Source organism: Trachymyrmex septentrionalis, unplaced genomic scaffold (assembly GCF_001594115.1).
Source record: "Trachymyrmex septentrionalis isolate Tsep2-gDNA-1 unplaced genomic scaffold, Tsep1.0 scaffold195, whole genome shotgun sequence".
NCBI lineage: Eukaryota > Metazoa > Arthropoda > Insecta > Hymenoptera > Formicidae > Trachymyrmex > Trachymyrmex septentrionalis.
The window spans coordinates 35,832-55,397 of NW_017305125.1; the positions used below are offsets into that span (position 1 = coordinate 35,832).

Consider the following 19,566-nt stretch of genomic DNA (forward strand, 5'->3'; position numbering starts at 1 on the left):
TCGAGTTCGTCGATGACGAAACGCACGTAAATTCGTAGCGGTGGCGGCGGCGCCGCCGCCACCGCTACGAATTTACGTGCGTTTCGTCATCGACGAACTCGAGTGGCGCGAAAGGGGGTGGACGAGTGGAAGGCACATTCCCCACCCTTTTGAGGGCGTCGCGAGTCGCGAGGTGTGTCGCGGTGTGTGGGATGCGAGCAGGTAAAGGAGGAGCAGTGGCGGATTTATTGATAAATGCAAGTGGTTTAGAATCCTTTATTGTTATTGAAGAATCGTTTCATGTGTTTGCACTTGCATTATCTCTGCAAAGTTTTGTAATTACACTACACAACTATTATCGCAAAGTATTTATAATTAGTAAATAAAGATAATTTTATAAATGGCATAATCGTTATTTCTTTGCTGCTAGAAATATATAATTAAAAGAATCGTTTTAATTGTAAGCTGTGAAATCGTAATATTGTTTCGTTAGGGCTCTTCAGACTCTAAATCCGTTACTGAGAGGAGAAGACTAGGGGCGCCGGCAAATTCTCCTCTCCTCTTTCACTGTCGTTGCCTTCTTCAACGGCTTCAAGCCGGAGCCCTCATGCAATGCTTTCGACGTAGTTCCGTATGCGGCGTACACTGCTCGCTTCGAGAGAGTCGATAATTCGCCTCTCTCTCCCTCTCCCTCTCCCTCTCCCCCCCCCTCTCTCCCTCTCTCTCTTCTTTCTCTGTCGTACTCCCTTGTCATTTGTCGGATTTGAGGGAGCGTCGTGCGGATGATGTTCTCCGACCAAGAGCATGGAGAATCGACACTCGAAGAGTGTCGAACGGTCCAAGAGGATTAACTCGGTCGTCTCGACCGAGACGGCTATATCGTATTAGTTGAGCAAGTGCTTCAGCGAATACGTCTTACGGATGCATCTGTCTCGTGGAAACATGCACGATCCGTCCCACGTGACCTCCTCATTAGTCGTGACGCGTTTATCCGGTGCGATGAAGCGACCATGATCTATCGATCGCGCTGATATGACGAGTATTACCTTCCTCAACCGTCTTGTCCACGTGAACAATTATTACGCACGTCGACAGGCACGATTAGTGTCTCGTCGTGCGCTTAAATATTCTCTTATTATCATTCTCCGACGATCTGCGTGAATCGCGAATTCGTTGCATCGGCGAACAAATCCTCCCTTTGCAACCCTTTCTCTTCTCTCTCTCTCTCTCTCTCTCTCTCTCTCTCATCCTTCTCTCGCCATTGGCACGTCGGTGGATCGATGACCGGCGATCAACCCGGTGCACACCGCGACACCATCCACCTCCATTTGTACCATCGCGCATCGGCTCGTCGTGCCGCCTGGATGCAGGGGCCTCGACATTTTGACGGCTTCTCTCAGTGCGACCTACTGTGCGCTACCCCATGCTCCCCCTCTCCTCTATATCCACCCTCTGCTCCCTTTCACCCTCCACCAGACACTACTCACCCCCTTGCCGTGATCACCGCGCGTTACACGCGCGCAGATGCACGTGAATTCGGTCGACGCGCCGTCGATGCCCGATGGCGCTTCGATGCGGTCTCCGCCGCTTCCCGGTGATGTTAATTGACCACTCGGGACACCCGCCCCGACTGAAATTGGCATCGATTACATTATCGGCGGACGGTTGAAAACGAGGACGGGAAAATTGCGCCGATATTTGTCGTGAGTGAGCGTTTCGAAGCCGAAACATACGATACAACCGACGATACGTGAATCAAAATATGTAGAAGATGCAGGAGATAAAAAACTAAATTTAATATTATATTAAAGTAAAGAAACGATCAATGCAAGAAGCGCAAACTAGTCGAAGAAAATTAAATATTTCCAATCAATTTGGTTTGTATCATATTCATCATCATTTAGGTAATATATTATGCATGAATATTTAAATACTAAATTATTTTACATACTTGTAATTATCTAACATATTGATATCGTATATAAGACATATACATTGTTTATGTTTCAAACTTTTATATACTTTTATATTTAAGTATAGATGTTAATATTTAGATATTTATTTTATATTTCAGTTATTTTTATTGATTTTTGCGATGCTGGCATTAGGTACTATTAAATTGTCGTTCAATTAATTCATAGTTGTGAGATTATTATTTCAGTTTCTGATTATGTTTCAGATCCAGTAAACTGAATCAACTGAATCACAGATTTGATAATTATACTTATTTATTCACGTATGAATACTAACAATAAGCACCAAGATCTTAGTCGAAAATGGCATTCTTTTGCGTTTAAACACTTTTCGGGTTTCATTTAATATTGTTTCCACACACACACATACAATATTTATCCCCAAGAAATTCAAACTCTATTATGTCAAGAAAGAAAATACACGCTAATCCATGATGTGAATAATAAAACGTCACATGTAAATAAAAGTGCGTAGTGAAATTGTAGGATAATTAACTAACCGCGCATGTTAGTGATACGGTAATTTGCGGTTCGTCCAAAGAAACGAAGAAGAATCCGTTTGAACATTACCCTCGGCTATGAGAAACACGGACAAAAATAATATGTATCGATCTAACGGGTTAACTATCTTTACTATCCCTCGAACGACGCAAAATAAGTATAATCAGTTTTTAAAAAATTAGCTATTTCAACTATTCCTAGGGAATTTATACGGCATTTATTGAAATCCTTTCTGAGAAAAATTTATAATAAAAAATAAAAATGCATATTTAATATTGTACATATTTTAACTTTTTCATCCCTTTCGCATGAAATTGTTTGAAATTTGGAAAAATTGCAAAAGTTTGTATTTGATAAAGTTGTAACAAATGCAATTTTACACTACTTTGACGAACTGTGACATTACAGTAATTTTTATAATGCAAGAAAGAGACGAGATGAGCGGATGTAACTGGCGAAAAATCAGAAGGGTACGCGACAATCGAGCGAAAATTAGAGGGCCAATCGGCGACGCGATGCCTGGCGAGTATGCTGCTCGCAGCAACTGTGGCGACATTCCTCTCGCGCACGAATGCGCGGTAGCAACGCGGGATATATGAAGTATAATCGCTAGCTAGTTCGCTCAGCCTCGGGGGTGTAGGCAGAAGGTAGGTAGATAGGTAGGTAGGTAGGTAGGTAGGTAGGTAGGTAGAACCGGCGGTCGTGTATCGGGCAGGTTCCTGGAGTCGCGTCGCAATCAATACCTCTGGTTTCTCTCTCCGCCGCGCCGTTCCCACCCGCGCCATCTCCCCGCGTCACTCACCCGAGAATATTTCTCTCCGCTCGCCACCCTGTACCTCGAGTTCGACCCGCAAAACTCGCATCCTCCCGCGTCCACTCTTTGCCGCCCCCGCGACGATCGTTCACGCTTGTCGTCACCACCGCCGCTGTTGCCATCGCCATCGAATCGTCGTCGTCGTCGTCGTCGTCGTCGTCGTCGTCGTCGTCATCATTTGTGACCTATAAATCGCACGGATCCGCGACACCGATTTCTTGCGCCTTCAATTAACATCAACTTTATTAAAGGCCTGACATTTCAATCATGTATAACAAGCCAAAAAGATAATCGAAGATTACTTTGCGTTACAATACTATTAATCAGCAGCCGTTGTAAATCGCCGTATATCAAATAACACGTAAGCAATGTATTCCTTTCTGATAGGGATATAATGTCACGTTGCAAGTGATATCGATGAGACCAAGCGATAAATCCACCTGGATCCAGGACGATCATCGCAGGGGTCAGGGGTGAGACGTTAGCGCTTATGCGCGGTATGGCTTCTCGCTTTTCGTCGGTTGATAACACGGATAGACTTATCGCCGGCGATCGATATCTAATCCAACCTAGCTATTTATAAACGGTGGCCCCACACTTTGGGATGTTGTGCACGCGGTGCGAAAGTAACAAGTAACTTTCTAATTTTAGAGATCTAATCGCCGCTTCTCGATAGTCCACACGATAGTCCATACGATACATTCCAGGCATTTTTATCAATGTTTTTCCTTCCCGTTATCTTATTCCCTCGCATCATTCGATATACTTTGTAAGTCACATTAAAAAAAATACTATACAGGTTACAGTACATACCAGGATACTTTCTCTTATGCTCCTTATCCACTTCACGTGCCAATGCAAAATATTTTTCCTTTATATCCTTCGACATGTTTTTCCAAAAAACGCCTAGCCTAAAAATTATAGAACAAAACAAAATCACTTTATTTTCAAATTATTATTTCACATTACAAGTTTTCATTTCTTAAAAGATAAACTGAAAGTAAATTGAAAGGTTGAAAAAAGAATCTTTAAAAATTGCATTTTTACGCGACAGAAACAAATGTATCTTTTAAAAGAGAGACTAACCTGACACTGATATCCTTATTGGATTCCCGAGGATTCTCTGCAGCTAGTTTCCTCCGCCATTCATTGGCGAACAGCATAAAAGCGTTTGCCGGTCTCGGGATCTTGCGTTTAACTCCTGCAGCTGCCGTCGCATCCACAAGTTTGTTGTTATCAATGCATAACAACGTCGGGATACTAGTACTTTTACGTCTCGGCGATCGATTTCCCTGTGTCCGATGCTGTTGCTGAGGAAAAATCTTGTCTACTTCACGACTGCCACACGATTGCTTCGATTCACTGGAAATGCGTTTTATCTTCATATTCTCCTTATCGTCGTCGTCGTCCTCGTCATCGTCGTCGTCGTCTTCATCGTCGTCGTTGTCGTCGTCATCGTTGTCGTTATCGAAATTCTTCTCTTCGAAAGAATGCATAGGAGAGATAATGTCTAGAAAGCTCATGTTATTATTGATCTTATTCTTCAAATGTTCACTGGAAGCAAGCGGTTTTGTCTCTGTCGGTGATACCACGACGATGACCTTTCCACGATCAATGCTGTCGCGAATGTATTCTTTTTCTTCACAAATTTCAATCGGTTCATCTAGACGTATTACACAAAACATATTATTTCAAATCGTTCTTCTTGAAGGATGTAATCTTCCATTAAGCCTTAATAGTATTCGTAAACATGTTATGATAGTATTATAATAGTATATTACAATCAAACCATTATGATTCCATGTTGTTAACCCAGTCATTGTGGCTGGGTCATAATGACCCGAGACATTTTTAAACATCTGTATTTTCTTACATACTTCGTAGATTTTAACCAACCGCCCTGTAGATGGAGCTAAGACTTTCTAAAACAATTGTTGCGAGAATAGACCAAAAAAAATATTCGAGTTATCATTATCTATCTCCGTGTAACATTTTAGTACAATAATGACGCCGAGTTAATAATTGTCCGATTATTAAAAACTACATAATTTCTAGATAAGATATGTTCTTTAAATTTCTCTTTTTTGATTTTTAAATATAAAATTGTACAGCGTTTCTATATATGTACATATACATATATGTACATATATATATATGTATATAGAAAATATATCTTAAATTATTATAGGATATTTCATACGATAATTTACGCTTTGCATTATTCAATACGCGTTTATCCGTTCGCTCCGAGCAATTGTCGCGTCATGAAATGTTTAGGAACCTAACACGATTTTATACGTTTACCTTTTACAGCGAAATTCGAGACACGTTCACGAGGCTCCATAGTGATAAAATTTGTCGATTAGACTCGCCGTCGGGAAACCAACCGTTGTGCCAATTTCGTATATTGTTATCCGCGTCTAAGAATACACTTGAACCTCTTGATAATGGTGAAACGCACGTCGATACGCAAACACAGACTACCGTTGTCGTCGGTTATTGAAAACACGAAACGATGCTCCGATCGTCTTATTGCCGATCTCTCTGTCGCGATCAACGATGCTGAAGGAAATAAAAGACATTCGCTCCAACTAAGCGTCATTTTTCGAAAAAGATGGGCATAGGTTTTTCGCACAATTGCTTTTCGGCATGGATTCTCAAACTTCGAAGAGTGATCTGAATATAAACGCGTTACGCGGTAAATGTACGTGCATCCAACGTGGCATAAACTATTATAAAGTTTTATCGCTGAGATGGAATTGTGCCGATACGGAAATCAAGGAAGCGTAAGCTGCATAATCTTTTTTATAGGATGACGTAAAAGTAGAGTTCTTATTAATTCTTGATAACCTATTATCACTTTCTCTCTCTCTCTCTCTCTCTCTCTCTCATCTCCATATATATTAATAACATTTAAAATATTTTTACAAAATATGATATTTTTTCTTTGTAATATCAAAATGATATTTTGTGAAAAATTCTTCAAATATTATATCAGTCTTTATTGTATTACAGCGGTATTATATTACATGTAACTTTTACAATATTATATTAATCGTATGGTTTATGTAAAAAACGGGAATAAAAAGAGACGAAACATATTGCACCAACGAAATAGTGCAGTTATTTCTTTCAGATACCAACGATGTGCTATACGATACAATCCCGCGCGGCAAAAGAACGAAGGTGCTGAGGCGATTTTCGCCTTAGCAGCTGAAGCGTACGACGTGCTCTCGGATCCACTTAGAAGGGCCGTGTATGATCAATACGGCGAAGAGGGTCTTAAAAATGGTGTGGCGGAACCAGAAAGATTCATGAAACCTTACGTTTATCACAACGAGCCGATGCGAACCTTTAGGTAGAACCATTCAGCTCAATTTATGTATTCTGAAGTTTAATAATGGCATTTCATGCACACACACGCACACACACACACACACATACACAATGAGATATGTATATTTATAGCTTACTTTTTCTTAGAGAAAAATAGATATTTATTTTCCAAAATAAATATTCATTGTAAATATTCGATAAACTTCACACCTAAAATTAAGCTTTCAGTATTCTAAGAGTTTTAATGTTCTCATCGCGAATTTTATCATTAGAGAATTCTTCGCGACTGAAAATCCGTACGACGATCTTCTAAATATTCTAACAGAACCTCAATCTCTACTTGAATTTCCCGAGGGTCAGGGTATAAAACGGAAGGAGGAATCCTTGATTAAAACCCTATTTTTAACTCTCTCGGAAGTAAGAACTGATCTATGTTCATACATTTTTTTTGTTCCGGCTTTCAATTCTATTTATTATATTATGTGAACATAAATACATACTATAGGTATTTTTCTATTTTTTTGTATATTTCTTTAACACAAAATTATTAAAAAATTGCAAATTATATTTGCAGACTGTTTTTTTTCTTTGTATGATTTTATTAACAACATGAAATCTCGATTATCTGATTGAAATTTTGATTTCAAGATTTTGTATAAAATGATAAAAAGCCAGCAAACGAGAATCGATTGAAATGAATTGAAATGGATTCAGATTTTCAGAAATATTGATTCACGAATGTTAAAATGAATGCTTTTCAATTCTGAATGCATTTTTATTCATTTATAGAACTTGCATGGAACATATCTCTATACCTTTCAATCTAAAAATAATATTAGCTTTTTCTATGCATTGTGAATACTGTTCAATTCAAAATTTTGAATAGGAAATGCAGTTTTTCAATTCAATTGCATCTAATTAAAACCAATTAAATAAAAAAAAAAGTATCCGCTATTTAAAATATGCGTGCGGATAGAAAAAAATGTCAATCCATTTTAATCCATTCTCGTTTACTCGTTTGGGAATTAAATTAAACATAAATTATATTCTTTTCGTATGGTTTAACATATAAAAATCTTATATGATAAACCTTATAAACGAAAGATAAAATAATTAGCGTGTAATCAGATAGTTGAAAACGTTTCGTCGTAGATATTTTTTGGCGGAATAAAGAAAATGAAGATCCAAAAATTGGTTTTACTTGACGATAAATCGACGACGTCGTCGATGGAGAAGATCTTGACGATACCCATTAAGCCGGGAATCCCAGCAGGTACCAAAATAGTATTTCCAGAAGAAGGTGATCAAAGTCCTTCAAAGATACCTGGTAAGTATAAGTTCTTCCATTGCCTTCTTGATCTTTTTTGAACTTGTAACCACGCTAAAGTATTACGATATAATAAATAATACGATATGATTGCGATAATAAAACAAATAATAAAACATTTTCTTTGTAACTGTCTCTCTCTCTCTCTCTCTCTCTCTCTCTCTCTCTCTCTCTCTCTCTCTCTCTCTCTCGTAGTTTTGAATTTTATCATATTCTGTTTTTATACTAATCGTAAAAGCAAACGGTTTCCTTAGTATTTAAAAAAAGTTACTATATTCTTCAGAGTTCAAGTTAAAAATTTAACTCTTATATGACAAATTTTATCCCTTCATAAATGACAAAAAATAATAAGACATATTTTCCATATAACGTATTTCTTTTTACAATAAATTAATAAGATAATGATAAATAATAATATAAAGTTATAATGAAATAGATTCGCGTAATTGATGATACAATCAAAGATGAGACGACTGATCAATTTACGACTATCGTCACGTGAAAATGCGGGTTCCGTAGAATAAAGGTTAAAGATTAATTGTAACGCACACAAGATGGGGTGATATCTTCACTAAGTCCAAGACACTGTCAGCGTAGCGGACGTTATCTTCGTCACGGAGGATCGCCCTCACGAAACGTTCCGGCGAGAGGGCTCGGACTTGCACATGACGGTCGATATCTGTCTGAAGGAGGCGCTGACCGGAACAGTGATCACGCTTAACACCGTCGATGACAGAATTCTTCGGATTCCAATAACGTCGATCGTTACGTACGAAAAGCTGTTATAAAATTGCGCCATGTCTCTTCCATTTCCCTCTTTTTCTCTCGATTGCATTATATTACCTTTTATTTTAATTCGTCCTAAATTTCCAAAAGGTTTCAAATAATTTCTCTCCTATAAAAGATTACTCAAAATCGTCACAGATTTCATTAATACTTATTTAATATTATTCAATTTCGCGATTAATTCTTTTTTTTTTTTAATTTACAGAATTAAAGTTAAACAACTTTATGAATGTTATCTAAATTTTCGCTCACCTTTTACATATTACATCTTATCTTAGACCAGATTACACCAAATGTGTGCCGGGTGAAGGAATGCCATTTCCCGCAAATCCGAAGCAAAAGGGTGATCTAATATTGAGGTTCAACATCGAGTTTCCAGTTTATTTGTCGTTGACCAATAAGAACTATATTAAGAAAGCCTTCGAGGTATCTGGTACGAACGTTGAGAATGCCGAGTACGTTCATCGCCTCATATTGGCCAAGAAAATGCGCAGAAATGTCAACGACGACGTTCCATTTCGACGTGGCGTGAAGAAATTGATATGTGAAATGTGATTTTGCAGATATTTGCGCGTTATTTCATATGCGTATTTCACGTGATATTCGTATGTTTTTCGACATCAACTTTTACAAGAAAGTATATAAGAAAGAAAATTACTCGAAAATTATCTCTTCTGTAACTAATTATTTCATTGCAATAAGTATAATTATATAATAGTTGAACCATTATTTTGAGACTTGGATACACAACCTGCATGTGCTATGAGAATATTCGAATGCAAACATAGATGATGTCTACAAAATAAAACACGATTTGAAAATGTAGCGAGCTATTTTAATTGTATGTGCACATTTAATTTATATTATATTAAATCAATTAGCTCGATACTTTTTTTATTCTAAAAATATTGATGCCTGTATTATTAAAAATTAAAAGAGAGGATTTTGTTAATAAAATATCATTTATAGACAATTACGTAGATAATTTGCGGGAATCTTTCCTTCTGATATTATAGATCAAAATAATAACTGATACTAGTATCACTGGGGCCTATTCTTTTTTGAAGAGTTCTAAACTAGTTCTGAATTAATGCAAAACAAACTATATTTGTTATCACTCAAACTTATTGCACCAGTACAGAAGTGAAGTGAGAAAGATTTGGAGTGGAGAAAGAATACCTTAAATACGCAACACGAACGCGTCGATATCGATATATCAGCGGATCTGTCGTGATTTCGAAGATTTCGAAGAGACTGCTCACTTTGGCAATGTAACGGGATGTCTAGCTCCATCTTGCGGGATCTACTGATGATTCAACAAAAACCGTCGGTCGGTAAATTCTCATGAGACAATTCTCTTAGAGAAAATCTGTATGGAGAAAAAAATGTCATACGATATGGATATTGGGGAAAATGGTAAATCCTGGTAAAAAGTGTATGAATAATGAGCTTGATATTTGAAAGGTTCTTGGGGCTAAAAAGTAGCCTCGATCGTGCTATCCGCCGCAGCGACGCTGAGCTATTATCTCGGGCAATCATATGACTCCTCCGCACGTGACTTTATTTACAGTAAGAGGAGTAAGAGACTTAACCCGCGCGAACATGTATGGTGCAGTTCCGCGTGACATGAAAGACGCAGGTTTGCTTCGCGAGACGATGCGATAACTAATTATAGACGGCGGGCCGTGGCTTTATGATGCCGTTGCTCGATAAACTACTACCTGCGAGGAAGAGCAGACCGCGCGAGAGTGCCGAGAGCCTAGTGTCCAGTGCACGAACAACTGGAAATGATAGGTGAGCAAGCGAGATTGCGCTGTTCCATTTCATTTCGGACTTCGGAGCGCATTTTCGCTCTGTATCGCTCGTGCGGTGGATCCCTCCTCCGAAATAGCTCGCCCAGCATCCGTTCGTTGTTACCGCTATGCGTATGCATCTATCATATCGATCTTTTTGTCAATCGCATAAATCGCATTACTATTCTGTATTGGCGCCAGAGATAAAGGCAGAATTTCACGCTTTAGGAAGAAAGCGGAACGAAAGACATTTCTCATAGTATCGCCAGGACGATGAAAGACAAATTGTAATGGCGTTGAATTATCAGGGTTCTTATCGAAAGCTTGGAATTTTATAATAAAGATTGACGCTTAGGCTGTTTCCCTAACCTACTTCATTGCGATTACTTGGCTCTCACCGCCGCGTCTGCGGCTGTTTTACCAACGCAACGTCGAGAAGCGATCGCGCATCGAAGCTTCTCCATTTGAGGGGGAGATATCATAAAAGCTTCGTCAAACTTTTTTTTCTTTTTCATGCAAGTTCAATCAATTTTTATGCTGTATGTACAACATATATTGACTTACTCCAGCTTACATTAAATTATTTAATCATTATTTTTCTTTATTTTAATTTAACATAAGCAACATCTGTACAAATTATTATTTAAATTAATAATTTTACTCAAGACTTAATAAAATAGTAATAAAATAAATAATATAAAAATTATGATCCTGAAAGTGTTTTAATTCAGACTCACTAGAATTTAAAGACATTTTACTTTCTGCATTCACCATGTTGAAAGTTTGCTATATTTTAGATTTTTATTCTAAAATGTCTTTTTATTTTTGTATTTAGCGGTCCTAAAAATTTTCTAACATATTTATTAAATATTAAAAAATATTTTATTCTTTGCGTTCAGTATTTGTAATTTATTGCTTTAATCCAATTTTTATATTTAATAATTACAAAACTTTTAGACGTAAATGAATTAGATGTATTTTTTATTTTTAAAAAGTCAGATATGAAAGAGTCTCTGATTATTACTTCATTTTTATTTTATTGTTATATATATATAAACATCTTGCATGCTAAAAGAGCTTTCAAATGATGCATTCTATCAAATTACAGGAATTCCGCGTTGCAAGTTGGAGCGAATCAAGTGCGAATTTTGTTATTTCGAGAATGCGAATGGCGCGGTAGAAAACTTCTGTTTGATTCGATGACAGTCCAGAAACATCGAAGTAAAAGCGAAACTGTGTGCACTGCGATGAACAACAATGCAGAAGGAAAATGCGAGATGCCTTTTAACATAAGGACTGCTCACGATTTTGAGGTAATCATCGAGTTTTGCATATTAACAAATCAAGCCATCAAATCAAAACATTAAATTGAATTATTATATCTATTAAATGGATTATAAACATAAACTTAATTAAATAATATCTAACTCTGTTATCATCAATATAATAATAATAACAATAATAATAATAATAATAATAATAATAATAATAGTAATAGTAATATATTAAATTTTACAATTTTTGTTGTTGTTATAATATGTATGCTTCTACAGACATCGTATTTATTGTAAAGATAAATGCATTAAATCAAAATGTCAATGTTAGGGATACACCGGATATTCGGAAAATATCCTTATATATACTTAATTTTATATATCCTTATATAATACTTATATAATACTTTGTATTATCTGCATATCCTTAATATCTGGCAATATATATAGCCGGCTGAAATTTTATATACTGTAAGTTGTCGTCATTGATGCAGAATTCTATTTTTTTCTGCTAATCTTGCACAGTATGATTTTGCACAATTACGGTGGTTTATGTCGATAATCAAAATATATTATTACCGGAAAATACTGAAATGTTATTGCCTATGAAAAATTTATTAATATTAATAAATTTTAATTAACGGTCAGTGGTGAAACTATATTGCAAACAACCCTTTTACGGCCGATTAATTATTATCGCAATTTTTCCCGTGCTTTCTTTTTTTCTTTTAGAATTATGGGGAATTTGTATTGGATGTCCGGAAAATATCCAGCCGGATAATTGTCCTACGGATATCCGACCGAATATCGGATATCTAATGTCACACATTTTTTTCTTTGACCGAATACCTGATAATTTTACGATCCGGTGCATCTCTATAGTCAATATGCCTAATAATAGCATTAGAGGTTTTTGAACAAAAAAGCAGCAGCGAAGAACTGCTTTATTTCTAGCTCTAACAAATATTTTTTGCGCTTTATTCGACGTCAAATTGCACTATAACCACTGTAACTGGCTCACCTCGACTCGAGAGCTGCAGTAGTCGCAGTGGCAATATGGACATATGGCTACCATTTATGATGTCATTGATGGAATGGAAGATTGCTAGATGCTGTGCTGCAGCGCACGCTAATAACTATTCTTTAGTACTGCCAGTGTTGGCAGTGTATATCGGAACACAGCCTTAGTCGACACTCACATCCGTCCACAAATATTACATATATTACGTTAACGAAATGTAGTCTAAAATTTTCAGCGAGATAAAACTATCGAAGATGACGTGAGTCTCCTAAGCGAAATGGTGTTTGGCACCGTGGCAATGACGTACAGAGGATCATTATTTAAGGTATGAATCTAAAATAATCACTCTTAAAATTTTATTTGCGGAAATATCTATATACAGATGTATTTTAATATTATTGATATATTTGATTTAAAGGTTCACTCGATGAATTCTCCTCCGTGCATCATGTGCACGAAAATCTTTCCGGCGACAGAACATGGCATCTGCAAGACAAGGTAAACTATTTCTTCACCTTTTCTACTATTGATTAATTTTATTAATCGTTTTATTATACTACAGTGAAAAAATCTTGGATGAAGGATTAGGACGGTCCACGCACATGGATTCTACCTCCGGCAATACTGGTATGCGATCATTTCGTAAGTGTACTGACGATATTGTTACTTTTGTATAGTAAAAATTAATTCTTCTTATTAATAACTTTTTTAACAGATTCTCGATTAAATACACCTTATAAGGAAAATTAATTTTTTATGAAAAAAAGCTCGGGTTTATATTCTAAATTTTCTTTTTTACAACAATGTATTTAATTTTAGATGTGACAATTAAAATAATACCGAGGAATCATTTTGCAACATCATGAATAGTTTCATTTTCGACGTATTTTTGCATGCTGAATATGAATTTATTGACAAAAGTTGGCTATTACGTTAAAGTTTGAGAAAAAATAGCGCGAAAAGAGCTAAAAACGTGATCCCTTTTGACACCATTTTTCTCAAAATTTTGACATGCTAACTTCTGTCAACTAACTTTTGCCAATGTGTTTAGCAGACAAAAATACAGTGGAAAATTCACACTTGTAGCAAAAAAGATTGAATTTTGTTTTACAGTGTAATGAAATCAAATATGACAAATATCTCTTGGAAGAGTTCTCAAAGCGTCAGAATAAATCCTGATTAGGTTTCCATTGCAGAGTCCCGGCCGAGTTCTGGCAATCTGTCAAGTAACGATTCGCACGTGGGTCCGCGAAAGAGTTCGACGTGCTCGAGTATTGGCAGCGGCTGGGACGTAGACATAGCTCCGCCGACGGGCAGTAAGTTCATGCCAACGATTAGAATGATTGATTGTCGGAAGTGCATCGTAGCTCACGCAATGCTGATTTAGGTTCGCAATCGTTGGAGAGTAACGGATCGTCCGGACTCGGCAGCCTCACCAGTTTGCGCAGAAGATGGTTAAGAGCGGTCTCGACTTCTCTCGGTCGAGCGGACTCCGATGATGCTTTCGGGATGCAGCATTGGAACGAGAACGGAAGCGACGGGCGTGACGGACACGCGAAACGACACAAAACCAGGCTGGGTTTGACAATGTTAGTGCGATTGGCTCAGGGCCATGAAAGGTATAAAATTATCTTGTGTTTTTTTTTATTGAAATTAAAAAAAACGTTTATTTGAATATAGGCATAATGATTTTAAATTTATAATTAATGATATAAACTTCGCTGATTATAAAAAGGCAAAACATACTATGCGAAAGCGAAAAACAAAAATTAAAAAATCGAATAATGTTTAAAAATTTTTAAATTAAATAATATTTTATCAGAAATTTATCGCACGTATGCTCGCATCTAGACTTGTGTTTGGCTTCAAGTTAAAATTATAATTTTTTATTAAAACAAATCAACCAAATTGATCTTGTTTATTTATATAACGTAAAATAAGACTTTGTTTTTTTAATGCAGAATATTATAAATAAATAAATACACACACACACAGACCTCCAAAAAATTGATAATTTTATGAAGGTGATTATTTATAATTTGTAGCCAGATAAAAATGCGGCTTTTAGAACACATGGCTTTCTTAGAAGGGATGCTGGATCGCTTACGATATTTTTGCATCGAGACAAGCAACATTAATGGTTTCAACTATAAGAGGATGCAATTGACTGATAGAATGTGCAAGGCGACGTCTCGATTTGTCATTTCGCTGTTGCATGTACTACTTGATGTCGACGCTAACACACGCACACCTCTGTTGTGGCACGACATTCTACTTAATTCCGTGACAGTGAATGAGAAGACAAATACTTTGTATCGCAGTTTGCAACAAATGTGTCAATTGTTCGACGAGCTCGATACAAAATCGACTAATTTGTAAGTGTAGAAGTGTAGATCACGGATTAAGTGAACGTCCCGATATTTATTTCAGTGTTTTTTTCTTTCAGCTTTCTAAGCACTGTGGTAACTGCCGTATTAACGTATCATCTCGGTTGGGTGTACACTGTGTTATCCCCTCATGATCGGCACATGGTGAGTTTAAAAAAAAGTTATAGAACTGCGGAAAATCTTGGAATCCATATTTTGTATGTATCGGATTGAAATGTCTTTATATAATGAGTAGAATAAAGTTGACAAAATCTTTCAAAAATTTTACAGATACATATCTGTACTCTATCTATTGTATATTGTCTTGTAGAAGAGATACTTTGTCATGAAAGTTATTCCGACTTATGTTTTATGAAGTTGTGAAACCTTCTAAAGAGCCAGATCTTGCAATTTCGCCCTTAAAAATATTATAACAAATAAAATAATGTGTTACTTACTTACGGCGCAAATATTATCAAAACTATATTTCGTCTTGCAGAAACAATATTTCACTGTGAGATCTTTTCGGTTTCTTTTTTTATGAAGTTATGAAGGCATATGCAGAACTAGATTTTGCAATTTTTTTCTTAAAACATTATAATAAATATAAAATTATCAACATCTTAACATTGCATTATAATGCAAATTAGTCAATATATAATTGCTAATAATATTTACTTTAGACGAGAATTCATTGAGATCATCCTGATAATTTATCTCTATTTTTAGATCGAGAAATTAGGTAGCTGGTACTCTTGCAATCCATTGTGGGCACAACTTGGCGACCTGTACGGCGCAGTAGGCAACCCTGTGAAAGTAGCGCATACCGTAATTGCAGGCGATCCTCGAAAAAGTGATTTAATTAATTCCGTTTTATCGTTCTTATCTTATTTTATTCGCAGTGGGACGATACGAAAATACCAGGAATACCGTTGCACATCGCAACAAGATGTGCAGATAGCGACGAATATGTTGGAACAGGCTCGCAATAAACGGCCGTATCTGTTTAGTAACAAAAGATCGACGTGCGCGTTCAACGATCGAAACGCCTTGATTCGCAGGTGCGAGTCGCGCGTTTTACCATCGCGTAAGTCGACACAATCGTCCGAAACCGGAACCGACGATATTAACGCACAATGCACTCCACGGTATCCTGCGGAACGACCGAGGCTCTCGCGATCAGTCAGTCCCCTGAAGCGTAGCGGCACCATGAAATCCGGCCTTGACACGCTCATGATGAAATCGACCGAGGCTCTGCTAGACCTTAAGTTTCTAACGAAGGAATTTTTATTACGCGAAAATCAGAAAAGCGAGAAATACGAGTCGATGCAGGAGAATCGATCTAAGGGCAGCGAGAAAAATTTCAAAGTGTCGAACGAAGTAAAAATAATTGTTAGCGAGATTGAATCGCAGGAGGATGTCATGTCAAAGGGATATCAGCCACAAGATTTCCTGCAGTTTCCTTTGCGAGGTTTCGAGAAGAAGTTGGGTGTGCATGATACTGAAGAGAGTCTCGCGACTGGAAAGACTGAGCTGCATCAACAGCTGAATAATGTGGATCCACTGAAAATGTTTTACAGCAGACCCGAATTATCGCTTGATACAAACGGTGGATTTATTGATGAATTTAAGGAATCGCAAGTCTTTTTTACCCTCGGTGGGGAAGACAAATCCGTGAAGTTACCGTTAAGACCGCGTCTTAATAACAATTGTCAGTGTTCTTACACCTTTACGAGACTACCTAGTACATCTGCACAACTTCCGGAGGGCGTATTGAGAAAGATCATCCAGCGAAACTTCCCCGAATCGTCGAAGAGCATGCAGCCTCCTCCAGAAGCAACGTCCAGTATGGGTGCAAGGTCCATAGGCTTTTGTTTGAAGTGCAATGGTCAAGGATACGTTGCCTCGCAAGATTATGACAGCAGCAAACAAGTGTTGGAAACGCCGACGAATGCGACGGAGGTATTACGCACGTGTGGAAGCTCTGAAGGTAGCAGAACCATGAGAATGTCGCGATCCAATAGCCTTGAGGCTTTGATGGAAGCCAACAGTGTCGTGGAGTTGCCAATGCCACAGTCAGTGTATTTTTTTTTGTCGAAATTATAACATCCACTAAAATAAAGTCTTTATTAACTTTTTTGCAATAAAGTTATTTAATAAAATTAAAAATTTACTTAAAACTCTAGATCTTTGAATTTCAGATACAGTTAGCCTGAATTAACTAACAGAATTAAAATCTAAAAAAATGCAGGAGTCTTCTAAATTCTTCTTAATGCCATCACTTCATTAGGAGATCACTTTATATCGAAATAATTTCGTTATTTTGTTATTTTTGTGTTTATTTTTATTTTCTCACTTAGATTTAATAATGACTATCTTTTGTTACAGATCAAGGAAAATTTCACAGATCAAAACTGGATTAATTAGAGAAATGGGCTTTACGAAAACTCTCATGCGAAATAAGACTATAAATGACGAGACTAATATTCTAAGTACAGGTTATACGTGGGGTTTGGTGCTACAAGGTATAACTAAGAAAAAAAAGAGGAGAAAAAGGAAGAAGCTATCAGAAGATGAGAAGGATAATTCTGAAATTGAATCAGAAGAGAAGTGGTGGTCGTGTATGCGTGAAGAAGTCATGGCCAGCGCTCGATTTCCAACGATCGATCAACCGGTTGCAGAAGCACTCTGCGTACTAGCTGACTTGGACACGTGGCACGTCGGAATCTTATCAAATAATGCGCCTTGGCAAAGTCCTCCACTACCGGTCGGAATGTCACGTCTGGTATCGAATATGTTGGAATCTTTTGCCTATGTATGGCGAAAATATCACTCTCCTATCCATGTGAGTTTTTTGTCAATCTTAATTTAATTTAAGATTTTTTCTCTTTTTTTCTCCCTCTTTTTCCTAAACAAATTTTATTCTTTGTAAGTTTTTATAAATAAGTAAATCTGTCAAACTAATGTTTTAGTGCATAGCGATTTTGGAGACTAAACTGAGAGAATTATGGTTAAGAAGCGAAGCCTTGGCGGAAATGATGATGTCTATGGAAGAGTCCGATGCCAATGTGAGCAGCTTGATGAACGCTCTAGATCTCGATGCAGCGGACATACCACTCTTACTTGCGGTCGCAACCACTCATTCTCCGGAAATAACGCAACGATTTGGTCTTACACTAACTTGAACCCGTTCGATTGTTTATAGTTTTCTCCTCTTGGTATTTTTATAGGTATCTTTTGAGTAGTGTATCAATATGTGTTGTACCGAAGTAAAAAAAGCTAATAATTCTTCGCTCCGAATAACACATAATTAAGTACACAATACCTAAATCGTGCGCGCGTAAATCAAATTAGACTAGGTTAGATGTTAAGGTTTATTCTCGCGTTTAATCATTCGTTTCAGCGTTTTTTAATGAATCACATAGTTCTTATACAACTAAATCACAATGGCTGATATCTTACTAATAAAGTACGTACTGTCTATTTGGTTTTTTACATGATTCAGGGCAAGGTAGCAATTGTACAATTTAATTAATAAATTCTAAATGTACTTTTTACATATATTACTATATATTTTTAAATAATTCCTAAAACTAAAGAAATTTTAATTTTTAAGAAATTTTTTAATCAATTATTTATAATTAAGTGATGCGCAATCCGTGACCTGCAAGCTCATAGCCGAAAGTATAAAATTATATTTTCTATTTTATATAAATTATCAAAATAATAATGTTATACGTAACAGTTTAACAATATCATTTAAGAAACATTTAAAAAAATCTTGACTTTATATTTGAAAATGTAACTTATATTCAGGGAATGGAATATAGTAACGCGTGCGCCATTACTTTTACCGTTACTTTTTATAACAATTTGATAATGATATTGCAATTTTTATAACTGTAACGATAACTAACAAAGCGCTAAAGTTGAGAAAGTCACAAGTCACTTTGAAAAGTAACTTGTCACTCCAATGCGCGTTATTAACTGAAAAATACGTTTTCTATTTTAGTTATGTTGTTTCTTTTCATGTGTAAGTGTCCGGACATAGGTCTCTCTACTGTATAACCTGTCCGGTCACCTCGATTTCTTGTTTATTTCCTTTTAATCAATTCCCCTTTCAGCCTCTACATTATTCCTTGTTAACGTTACTTTCATTCATCCTTCCTTCGAGTTCATTAGATTATTTATTATGCTCACGCCTTTCCTGTATATCTCCGATATTTGATAGATTCTGTATATTTGACTTCTTTCTCTTTGTTCATAGCGCGAACTTTGCTCCTTTTTCTCGATAATCATTCTTCCTTTTATCAATCAAATCCTTGAGTTTATTCCCCTTTCCTTCGAAAAAAAGACATGATGCTGATTCAGAGACTGGTTTAGAGATAATTTTGTC

General features: G+C 36.6%; 3 protein-coding genes across 3 annotated transcripts in view; 2 read left to right on the top strand and 1 right to left on the bottom strand.

The window, feature by feature from the left end:
• Positions 1 to 5,730, bottom strand: part of LOC108747142 (mastermind-like protein 3) — a 15,141-nt gene extending 9,411 nt beyond the window's left edge. The window contains exons 1-3 of the mRNA XM_018484414.1: positions 5,572 to 5,730; positions 4,354 to 4,930; positions 4,081 to 4,178 (exon numbers count right to left, since the gene is read on the bottom strand). Coding sequence (XP_018339916.1) covers positions 4,081 to 4,178; positions 4,354 to 4,930; positions 5,572 to 5,611 — 715 coding nt within the window. The 5' untranslated portion in view covers positions 5,612 to 5,730. The remainder of the gene's footprint in view (positions 1 to 4,080; positions 4,179 to 4,353; positions 4,931 to 5,571) is intronic.
• A 120-nt stretch (positions 5,731 to 5,850) lies between these two features.
• On the top strand, positions 5,851 to 9,561 carry LOC108747143 (dnaJ homolog subfamily B member 13-like). The gene is made up of 6 exons (XM_018484416.1): positions 5,851 to 6,053; positions 6,404 to 6,625; positions 6,876 to 7,020; positions 7,756 to 7,930; positions 8,528 to 8,699; positions 8,995 to 9,561. Exons 1-6 carry the CDS (start codon positions 5,917 to 5,919, stop codon positions 9,269 to 9,271), a joined length of 1,128 nt encoding a protein of 375 aa, XP_018339918.1. The 5' UTR covers positions 5,851 to 5,916; the 3' UTR covers positions 9,272 to 9,561.
• Positions 9,562 to 10,304: 743 nt separating this feature from the next.
• LOC108747140 (folliculin-interacting protein 1) lies at positions 10,305 to 18,680 on the top strand. The gene is made up of 12 exons (XM_018484412.1): positions 10,305 to 10,510; positions 11,618 to 11,822; positions 13,040 to 13,129; positions 13,223 to 13,302; positions 13,367 to 13,446; positions 14,001 to 14,120; positions 14,192 to 14,423; positions 14,850 to 15,179; positions 15,251 to 15,335; positions 15,900 to 17,245; positions 17,559 to 18,015; positions 18,143 to 18,680. The coding sequence occupies exons 1-12, from the start codon at positions 10,410 to 10,412 to the stop codon at positions 18,353 to 18,355; spliced, it is 3,339 nt and encodes a 1,112-aa protein (XP_018339914.1). The 5' UTR covers positions 10,305 to 10,409; the 3' UTR covers positions 18,356 to 18,680.
• The last annotated feature ends 886 nt before the right edge of the window (positions 18,681 to 19,566 follow it).

Bases quoted from the DNA above. Each gene is read 5' to 3' on its own strand.
- LOC108747143 (XM_018484416.1), top strand. From the start codon at position 5,917: ATGGATTCTCAAACTTCGAAGAGTGATCTGAATATAAACGCGTTACGC. The intron at 6,054-6,403 runs GTAAGCTGCATA...TATTTCTTTCAG, and splicing joins GATACGGAAATCAAGGAAGC to ATACCAACGATGTGCTATAC. The intron at 8,700-8,994 runs GTACGAAAAGCT...ATCTTATCTTAG, and splicing joins CCAATAACGTCGATCGTTAC to ACCAGATTACACCAAATGTG.
- LOC108747140 (XM_018484412.1), top strand. From the start codon at position 10,410: ATGATGCCGTTGCTCGATAAACTACTACCTGCGAGGAAGAGCAGACCG. The intron at 11,823-13,039 runs GTAATCATCGAG...TAAAATTTTCAG, and splicing joins GGACTGCTCACGATTTTGAG to CGAGATAAAACTATCGAAGA. The intron at 18,016-18,142 runs GTGAGTTTTTTG...CTAATGTTTTAG, and splicing joins AATATCACTCTCCTATCCAT to TGCATAGCGATTTTGGAGAC.